Raw genomic sequence first — 10902 nt, 5'->3', positions numbered from 1 at the left:
TACCCCGTTCATGTTACAAGATGAATTTACAAATAAAGATGGAAATGATATATTAAAAGAATATGATTACACGTGTCATGGTAAAAAAATAGCTGTATATAATTGAGAATTTATTTGAACTGAAATTTAAATAGCTTTAAATTAAATTTAAAATAGCTTTAGATAATTGAGAATTTAAAATAACTTTAAATTAAATTTAAATTCATATTGTATTTAAAAACTAGATTTCCATCCGTAAACAAATATTATAAGGACTATAAAACTTTAAAAAAATACTTAATGTATAATGATTAAGTCAAGACTCTAGTCTTAATAAAAATGGTATTACTCTTAACAATGTTTAATAAAGATGGTTTTTTTTATTAAAAACAATCTAAAAATCAATTCCCATCCAAATTAAAGATTCATAGTCACAATAAAGTATGGTTATGTTTTTATATGAAAAGTTATTTTTTCATTAAAATGATGGTTTACAAATTATGTTACCAAAATTGACAATAATAATTATTTTCGAAGAATGGTAAGCATAATAATACTTTTAATTTTTATGTGATAATATAATTCGAAGTTTGAATGACCATAAATCTTCCTTCTTACCATTAAATTACCACTTTGCATAAAATGTCTAAGTCTTGAAAATGATCATCTGTAATGCAAACATTTAAGTTGATGTAAAAGTAGGTTGAATACATTTGAAAAATGTAAATTGTAATAGAGACATCTAGGTGATGTGCCCAAAGTAGTTGCTACAATCACCAAATGTCTTTATCAATTGTCAAATATATTTTAAAAAGGTTAAGCACCTTATAATAAAAAAAATAAAACTCACTTTACCAAAAAAAATTTATAAAAACATGAGCTGAAGAATATATATATATATATAACTTTATTAAGTTATCATCTTCGCACAAATTTACTAGCATAAAAGCATTTTTATATAGATTTTTTAATAATATATATAATTCATTTGGTATAAAAAGTTCTACGATATAAAATTTCAAAACCTTTTATATCAATTAAAACTATAATCAATATATAAAACCTTGAGCGTGACAAAATGATAATAAAATATAACAATTTTTAAACTAATTAGATTTAGAACTCGTATAAAAAGTTGTATATGTTTATAATATTAAAGAAGCATTTATATATCGGTTAGCCACTAGTATAGAATGTTTAATGTTCTTCTTTTTAGTCATTTTCACATCTTAGTTTCACTTCTTTTTACTCTTTCTTCGCACAGCACTTGACTCCCTCCTCTCGTCGTTGCTTAAGCTTCAGTTTCACCTCATGATTTTGTTCGTCATTGACTCTACTCACATCGTTGATGATCGCATTTGTTGAAGGTTCTGTTGTGGTTCGCTTCATCACTGACCTGCTCTCATCGTTAGTGCCTCTCATGCTTTAGTCATCATTGGTGATGCATTCCTTCCTTCCTCTCACCCTTATAGCTATAAATAGTGAGTGTATTTTTTAGGTAAGTTTTATTCTATGTAAGCTTCATTTATTTTTTTCATTACTTATGTTTTTTTCTTAATTTATTATAACAGTGTTTTTTTTATTTTTTTTACTCCAAATAGTCATTATAAATTGTAGTGATGTTGGAGAGGTTAGCAATAAATTATTAGTATTAAGCTTCTAATATTCCCCTCACTTTTTAAGAGAGATTAAGTTTAGAGGTAGAAAACTAATAAGCTTGTGACTCTAGTCCAATTGGATAATCAGAAACATGTAGAAAAGAATCATAAGTAATTGTTTATGTTGTGGCAAATGTAATAATAGTTGGTTCCTAGTTGAAGATAGCACATAGACTACCTTTGATATTTTATCGTCATGTGGTTTTCCTTCCTATGACATGCCTAAGTGTTAGAATCTCCAAGAATGTTATACAGTCATTTAGAACAAGCAGTCGGAACATAAGCAGTCAATTGAAGTCGAAGCTTCTCATTTTCACCTTTCAACATTTCATTTTCTATGTCTTTAAAGTTGCTTTTACGTTCAAGATCTTCACATGCATAGGCTAGCTCATAGACCTTCTCTTCAAATAATGTCTCATTGACGGCTAAAATCTGGAGTATAATATAAAGTGTTGCTGCCTAAGTTTTCCATTGTTCAATCCCATTTTTTCCCTTGAGTAGTTCATGACTTAGCTTATCTTCCATCACTTTAATTTCTCTAAGTTCTTAGTACATGTGCCTCGTTTTTGCTTCCAACTTCTGATTCACTCCACCAGGTTCCAAGCTCATAATTTTTTTTATCCTTATTAGAGGATAATTTTAAATTTTGACTAGCTTGTTCTTCAAGTATCACCTTAGTTTCATCATATATACTCTTTAAAACTTGCACCAATCTTTGCAATTCTCTTTTTCCATCATGTAAAGGGCTAAACATATCTGATTCTTCCAAAATCTCATTTTTCTTTTGAGACAACAATTGCTTTTCATTCTTAATTTGACAATTTAACATATCATTAACGGATTGAACTAATTTTAATTTAATGCTTAACGCTGCAAAGGAATCTTTGAGATTAGAATTTTCCATTTCTACATCTTATATTTTATTCATCAATATTTTTAGTTTCCCCTTAATGTTGGTATTTACAAGTTTGTCGAGATTGTTGCTTAGTTCTTTAAGTGCTAGGAGTTTTTCAAAGACAATGTTCTAGTAGACCAGTGAAAGATTAAATTTTGTTATTATCTCATGAATCATAATGCAGATGTCATCTTCCACCTTAATTTCCTTTTCACCTAGGTCCATAAATCTTATCATCAAGGAATTTTTCTCTTTAAAAGGTTTTGCAATTTTCTTCCTTTATGTTTTGGTGATCCTCTTTTAAATCTAACAGTTGTTTGCATAAATTATTTATTTTAGTGGCCATCACTTTCCTTTTCTCTTCTAATTTCCTTATTGTCAACTTCAATTCCTGATTCTTCTCTGATATATTTTTGTACCTCTGCTTATAATGTTAAGAATTGTGTACACTCGGTTTTCAACTCCTTGCATAGGGATATTATTTTTGTTAAAAGATTTTCAACCTCTAATTTGAGTTGGTTGAGGAATGTAACAAGAACTAAATTCTCAATGGCCACATGTCGAGTTTCACTGAAAATTGTGACAAAAGAACTTTGTGTCTCTTGAAGTTTTCCATGCATGTGGTTTAGAAGCTTTTGATCATTTGCAACCATATTTTCACACCAAGGCTCGTGGTTAACATCAAAGCCTTCAACACTTGAAGCCGTTCGATCCTGAATATTTTAATTTTCTCAAACAATAAATTAACATAAACTTGCTTTTGAGTGTTGTCATTCTCCAATTTACATATAAATCTATTAGACAGTTTGGAAGCTTCCAAGCATCCAAGGGTATTGAGCTAAATTCGTTGATTCATTGTTTATGATGTGGTTTAGTGGCAAGGTTGAGTTCACACATTGATTCGTCTTTAGAACCTCGTTATCGGTCTCATGATAAAAAATCTCAAGTCTGGTTAATGATATCGTTAAAGTCAGTCACCTCTTATCTGATGTATTTTCTGCTTTGGAACATAAAACTCTGTCATAATTGTGTTCTTAAAAAATATCTCAAAAAATAAAGAAAAAATATTTAAATATAATATAGTTAAACAATCTTTATTTCAAATTTTAATATAATTTAATCTCAAAATTTAAAATAAATAAATAAAAATTAATAGGACAACTTAAATTTAAAAATAATACAAACACGTTTTAAACATATTTAACACTAAAACTAATACAAGCTTGTTATAAACTTATTTAACACTAAAATTAACAAAGTAAAAATTTTAAGTATTATAACTTACAATATATCTTTTTAACCTTAAATAAAATCAATATAATTTTTAAATCGATTTCCTGAAGTGGTGGAGTAACAGCATATTGTAGATTCCCAATAAACACAGTGCACAGATCTCAAGAAAAGAAAATGTAGCAGCATGATAAGACGAAGAGGGAATTGATGAATGAATATAAAAAAGATGAATTGGTCCCTTTATATAATTGCTCCTTCCACCCTCCAGCTGGAAATGCTGTCACAAAAGCAAAAAAGACAACAAACCAAAGCACATATCCCACTCCAATTTTAAAACCACTCATCAACCAAGGAATGTTGTTACACTAATATCTTTTTCTTAAGTCACCAATCTTATTAATACACATTATTCTGTGATTAAGAAACTGCAAACACATTCTATCCAATACAAAATTATGTTAAAAAAATGAAAATACTTTCTAACTCACTCTCTCGTTTATTCTTTAACTTGGTGTTGGTTAATTTCAGTAAATTGTTTTAAAATTCAACTTAATGTACCGTTTGTATGAGTGACAAATTTTATCGAAATTTGCAAATTTTGAAACGTGTTATTCGATAAAAAAATTTAATGAACTGTTTGTTTATGAGAAAGCAATAACATTAAACACGAGAAAGTATATTCACGAATTTTCAGGGAATTAAAAGTATTTACTTATTGAATGATGCAAAATGTACAAAATCAAGCTTACAAAAATGTACTATGAATTAGCATAACAATTTAGAAGAAAAAAAAGTAGCATAAATAAAAATATTTGTCGGAACTCCTCCATGTTTGAAAGGATGGGGGACCCAACTGTGGAAGGGGAAAGCACGAGAATTTTATGCTCATACAGCCGGTGACAACTGTTGAATTAAGACCCTCCAGCTGGATTTGTCCACGTGGTGCCAACGTATTGGCGGAGATCTGGCATCATTCTTTTTAGAAGCAGTGGTACTACTACACACTCACTGCGAACAGCTTTTGCCAGCTATCACTGCCACAGTAACGGCTATATTTTTTAATCTCGCGTCAATCTATGTTGTGTAATTTTTGTTCATTCCTTGAAATTTTTGAAAACCGTGGCACGTGACATGGCACCGCTACGTGGAATTAAGGGAAGAATGAGTGAGCTGGGCTATAAATAACACTTAACACCCACAGGCCTATCTCGTGAGCGCTCACAGCGAAAGCATTTTGAGTAGAGAACCAGAAGAAGCTTCACTTCGGTCTGTTCGTTTCTCAGTTGCATAGAATCTGACCCTTGTTTTGTTATTTTCTTTCGTCTTTACCATAACAATGTCGAAGATGTTGGGACTGTTTGTTGGTCTTTTGTTTCTGGGGTTGGCTGCTTCTGTCAAGTTTGATGAACTCTTCCAACCCAGTTGGGCCATGGACCATTTCATCCATGAAGGAGAACTCCTCAAACTCAAACTTGATAACTATTCTGGTAACTAACCTAACTCTTCAACTTTCTTCAATCATCTTTTGCACAGTGTTATTTCCTTTCAATGATTTTTTGTTAGATCTGCTTCTTAATAGACACTAAAAAGCCCTGCAATATTTAACATGTAAGTTTTGGGACATTGCAGGTGCTGGGTTTGGATCCAAGAGCAAGTACATGTTTGGGAAAGTGGCCATCCAACTCAAGCTTGTGGAGGGTGACTCGGCCGGAACCGTTACTGCATTTTATGTAAGGGAAATTTTATCAATTAAAAGTGCAACATTTAATTGCTTTTATCCGCAATTCGATTCCACGTTCTGTTCAATGAATGCGTCATGGATGGTAACAATCGATCACAAGAGCCATTACTGTCGTCTACCTAATTCATTTCATCTCGTGAATCTGCATACGTCTAATTTATTCTTGCATTTATTAATTGTCTCTGTCACTGTCGCTGTCTCCGTTCTTGAGCCTCGTTCTAATACTTTTAGTGTAATCTTATTATAGAATATGTTATATGGGTAAACTACATATAGTTAATCATGCGTGGTTTTATTCCACTTTGCATTGACCATTATGACCCACCGGGTCATGCCTATATCGATAATTGATGGCATCTTAAATGACCTGAACATTGATGATGATTTTCCATTTGCGTGATGCAGATGTCATCAGACGGTCCAACTCACAACGAATTTGATTTCGAGTTTCTGGGCAACACCAGTGGAGAACCATACTCGGTGCAAACGAACGTGTACGTGAACGGTGTTGGTAACAGGGAGCAGAGGCTCAACCTCTGGTTCGACCCCACCAAGGACTTCCACACCTACTCCATCTTCTGGAACCAGCGCCAAGTTGTGTGAGTATTATATACACATCATCGTTCCATTTCAGTTAATTAATTAAACCGTCATTATCGAAAGCATTCACAAGTTAGTAGAGTCTTTACATAACCCGAAAAGCTGTCAAGAAGACACGAAAATGCATGCTTTTGTCAGTTGAGCTTTTGCTATCAAAGCGTGACTGTGTCCCCGTTGGGTCCCATCAATTTAGAAAAACAATGGTAAAAGCCAAAGCAGAAGGAATCTTTATTACACAGGTCATTTTCACGACTAGGTTAAAAATTGAAATCCTTGAAAGAAAGACTTGATTTTGCATAGGCATGTACATATATATAAAAGTAGTGACATTGGGAAATGTGTGTTGTGAATGTTTAGATTCGAAGTGGATGGGACGCCAATAAGGGTGCATACAAATCTTGAACACAAGGGAATTCCTTTCCCAAAGGACCAAGCCATGGGTGTATACAGCTCAATATGGAACGCAGATGACTGGGCCACACAGGGTGGTCGCGTGAAGACAGATTGGAGCCACGCACCCTTCTTTGCCACCTACAAGGACTTCCAAATCGACGCCTGCGAGTTTTCCGTGCCAGTCACATCGACTGCTTCTGCCAACAAATGTAACAGCAGTGAGGATAAGAAGTATTGGTGGGACGAACCCACACAGTCGGAACTGAACCTGCACCAGAGCCACCAGCTTATGTGGGTTAGGGCTAACCATATGGTCTATGACTACTGCACTGACACTACTAGGTTTCCGGTCACACCTGCCGAGTGTGTCCATCATCGTCACAACTGAAGACAACAAACCCTGTTAACATGTCCTTCATGTTTAACTATGTAATATATTTTCCGTAGTCTTATCTTATGGTAATTCTTTTATTTTGTTGCATGTTTGTGCAATCCATTTTTCTTTTATTAACATCTTATTTTTTATTAGTTTATTTGGGGGTGTGTCGTATTAGGATATTATTGGGTTACTATAGATAATAGTAAAATGAATAATATATAAGAATTAATTTACTATTAAAAAATCTATTTAACGCTAAGGTTGAAATTACTTTAATATATCTTCAATCATTCTTAATAATCAATTTTAGAAAACAGTCCCTTTTATCTTTTGTTATGCAACTATACACTTTCCTGCCCTCACACACGAACATGTGAAAAATATGCTGCTAACTGGAATTAAAGTGTTTCGCCAGTCATCCTCGATAACACTGCTTGGGTTATGTGTCCAATATTACTTGTTACAAAATTTTGAGGAGGAAATATAAAAAATATTATTTTTTCACAAAGGAAAATTAATTTCTTTAAGTTATAAAACTATGTAAAATATAAAGAAGTCAGTTTTAAAATGTTTGTTATATTTTTCTTCACTAGAAGCTAGTTCAATTAGATTCTTACTCATTTTTCCATAGAGAAAAAAAATAGGATGCATAGAATAGAAAATTAGTAAAAAATAGAGTTATATGTTTAGCGGTAAGGAAGTACGAGGAGAAAGCAATAAAATATTGACAGTTTATTTTCATTTTATTTTCCTTTATTTTAACTTAATTATCTTTTCTTTAACGTTTAATTAAATACTTTTACTTTTAATTTCACATGTTTCTATTATTTTAACTTTATAAAATGGAGTCCAATGCACATTAAGGGCCTGATGTGTGGGCCATTATGGGCCACCATAAAAAAAGTGAGGGTGTTGCTCTCTCCACCACCACAGCCTTCTCCCTCCACCTCCCCTTTACTATTTTGCCCCTTAGTAAAATTTTATTTTTAGAATTATTATTTTTTAATTTTACTCATTTATAACATATTTCACTGATAACCTACGTAGTTCCTTGTATGAGTAAAATATTTTTCTGCAAAGCTCAGTGATCGTGAAAAGAATTATCAAGCAATCTTCCTCCTGCTTTCGGTGCAGTACGTGGTGCAGTGCATTTGTGGTGTAATGTGCTTGTCGTGGTTCCTCTCCAGGTACGTAGTCATAATCCTTCCAATAATCCTAAACCCTAAACCCTAAATCCTTCCAATAATCCTTTCAATAATCTTTCCAATAATCCTTTAACCCTAAAACGTAAAATGAAAACGAAGCCTAAACGGATGACATCCTTCAACGGATGTCAACATCCGTTTAAGGCAAAACGGATGTCGACATCCGTTTCGCCTTAAACGGATGTTGACATCCGTTTCGCCTTAAACGGATGTTGACATCCGTTTCGCCTTAAACGGATGTTGACATCCGTTGAAGGATGTCATCCGTTTAAGCTTTGTTTTAATTTTATGTTTCTGTTATTATTTTATTAGATATTTTAATATTTTGATTTATTATTTTTGAATATCTTTTTAATGTATTTTAATAATGTATATTTATATTAGTTTATATTTAAATATTAAAATAATAAAATAATAAAAATAAAAAATTTTAACTTTAAGGATATAATTGGAATTAAAGATAATTGAGGAGGTGGAGGGAGAAGGCTGTGGAAGTGGAGGGAGCAACACCCAAAAAGTGAAAAACCTTCTCTCTTTTTGAGCCCAATGATTTAGTTGAAGGCCCTGATTTCATAAACTAAAGGAAAATACAGAAACAATGAGGAGAGGATTGAAGTGCTAAAACTGATATAGAAAATTAAAAATGAAAGTATGCAAATTCAAAGAACAAGCCAATATTTTTTTATCCCATTTTCCTCCTTTGTTCTTTTCCCATTTTTCAAAAAGTGCCCTCTAATGTCTCTTATAACTTACTTTACTTTAAGCTGATCATGATTTCAACTGTTCCTATTATTAAATTTTTGGTATATGTTTATACTTATAATTATAATTGTTATACATACAACACTATTTTCTTTACAAAATTCAACAATAGGAACATTAAAAAAAATGAGGTGGATGTTTTGTGATCAACGGTAAAATTAGATTAATTAAAATTTAAAGAAGACAATTATGAAATTTTTAGTCCAACTCTTTTAAATGGTAATTTTCAATAATTGTTTTTTGTTTTGCTAATTTGCTTAAAGTTGCATTATCGAACCCTTACGAAGTGTTTATTTATTGGCTATTGATAAATGAGAATGGATTTTAATTATTGTATTTTAATTAATGAATGTTTTAAAATTAATATCAATGTATTTTTGTAGTTGATAAAACATTTTAAATTGTTTAAAAGTAATATATATATATATATATATATATATATATATATATATATATATATGGAGTTTACTAATTTACGTACACGGTTTTTTCAGTTGGTATAGCAATGTGTACCGGATTTTAGTAGATAAAAATATCCTAATATAATATGGATTATAAGTTTTAAGGTCAAAGGTATTTCAATAATTTTCAATCTCAAAACTAAAAAAAAAAAAACTCTCAAACCTTACTCACCTCCCTCATTCCTCTCAGCCCTTTCTCTTTCTTCTCTCTCACTCCAACATTTTCTCTGTCATCCTGTAGTTCCAACTAAAAAAATCAGAAACACTCGCCCAACCCTAATCCACCTTCCTTACTTATCCAATTTATTTATCTCTCATCTCCATACTCTCTCTCTCACCCACACAATTCCAATTGAAGTGAAATCTTTCAAATAAATCAATGCAATTAGGAGGATTCAATGAAAGGACATCAATTGAAATCCTGAATTTTCGAATTGAGAGAAATCAAGAATTCTCGCTATTTCTTAGATTCATGGATAGGTTGGGGCAACAATATCATAAAAAATACTTAAAAAAAGAACTAAAATACTGACAATTTGAAACGAAATATAGTTCCAGATTCATGTACTCTTCTTGTACTAACTTTTTTGTACTAGATTCAATTAAATTGGAACAAAATCTTTCATCATTTTTTGAATTCTTCCTTTTTATCATAATTATTTTCATATTTTTCTTAGATTCGAATCCAAAAAGAGATATAAGTTAATTAAAAGCAACCCGCGACATCGCAATTTGTTGCTATTGCTCTGTTCGTTCATTTTTTTTCACTTCAATAACAAAATAATTTTGTGTGTGGGTGAGAGAGAGTACGGAGATGAGAGATAAACAAATTTGATAAGTGAAGAAGGTGGATTAAGGTTAGACGAGTGTTTCGGATTGGAGTGAGAGAGATAAAAGAGAAGGAGTTGAGAGAAATAAGGGAGGTGAGTAAGAGTTTGAGGGTTTCTTGAATTTTTTTTTAGTTTTGAGAATAAAGATTATTCAAATACCCCTAACCTTAAAGCTTAGAATCAATAATATATGAGAGTATTTTTGTCTACTAAAACTCGATACACATTGCTAAAATGTAACAACTAAAAAAAGAGCGTTAACAAATTAGCAAACCCATATATATATTCGACGTGAAAGGCCAAAAATATTCGACGTGATACGTTGTTTTTGTACTAGTGGACTTTTAAATTCGACGTCAAAAGGTTAGTGCATTCAATAAAAATTTGAGCGGAAGATTGAAAATTCATTCACTTTATCTTAGTGCGCGATACTCTCTTCTCAAACTTTTCTCAAACGAAGTTTGACGAGCATCACATGTAATCTTTCTTTCATTTGATATTAATGCATGTTAATTAATTACTTTATGTATGATTTTTGTTTGTTTTAACCGATTATTTTCGTGCTTTTGTCCTTCATAGGCGCATTCTGTTTTCTCTCACACTGTGACAAAACTTTATTCCGACGAATCCACTTTTTGAAGGTTAGTTTTCGTTTTGGAGAACTTATTTGTAGAACTTGTTTGTTGTTTTTTTGTTAAACTTGTTTATTGTTGTTGTTTAGTTGAACTTGTTTGTTGTTGGTTATTATTGTTTGTTGTGATACTAT

The 10902-nt window shown here is 31.6% G+C and overlaps 1 protein-coding gene across 1 annotated transcript; it reads left to right on the top strand.

Annotated features, from left to right (window-relative positions):
• Positions 1 to 4965: 4965 nt before the first annotated feature.
• LOC124832031 (xyloglucan endotransglucosylase protein 6-like) lies at positions 4966 to 6980 on the top strand. The gene is made up of 4 exons (XM_047306140.2): positions 4966 to 5252; positions 5395 to 5495; positions 5912 to 6105; positions 6464 to 6980. Exons 1-4 carry the CDS (start codon positions 5102 to 5104, stop codon positions 6885 to 6887), a joined length of 870 nt encoding a protein of 289 aa, XP_047162096.1. The 5' UTR covers positions 4966 to 5101; the 3' UTR covers positions 6888 to 6980.
• The last annotated feature ends 3922 nt before the right edge of the window (positions 6981 to 10902 follow it).

Source organism: Vigna umbellata, chromosome 6 (assembly GCF_029865625.1).
Source record: "Vigna umbellata cultivar VRB3 chromosome 6, Vumbellata_1.0, whole genome shotgun sequence".
Taxonomy (NCBI): Eukaryota; Viridiplantae; Streptophyta; class Magnoliopsida; order Fabales; family Fabaceae; genus Vigna; species Vigna umbellata.
This window is presented reverse-complemented; position numbering and strand designations above follow the sequence as displayed.

Bases quoted from the DNA above. Each gene is read 5' to 3' on its own strand.
- LOC124832031 (XM_047306140.2), top strand. From the start codon at position 5,102: ATGTCGAAGATGTTGGGACTGTTTGTTGGTCTTTTGTTTCTGGGGTTG. The intron at 5,253-5,394 runs GTAACTAACCTA...GGGACATTGCAG, and splicing joins CAAACTTGATAACTATTCTG to GTGCTGGGTTTGGATCCAAG. The intron at 6,106-6,463 runs GTGAGTATTATA...GTGAATGTTTAG, and splicing joins TGGAACCAGCGCCAAGTTGT to ATTCGAAGTGGATGGGACGC.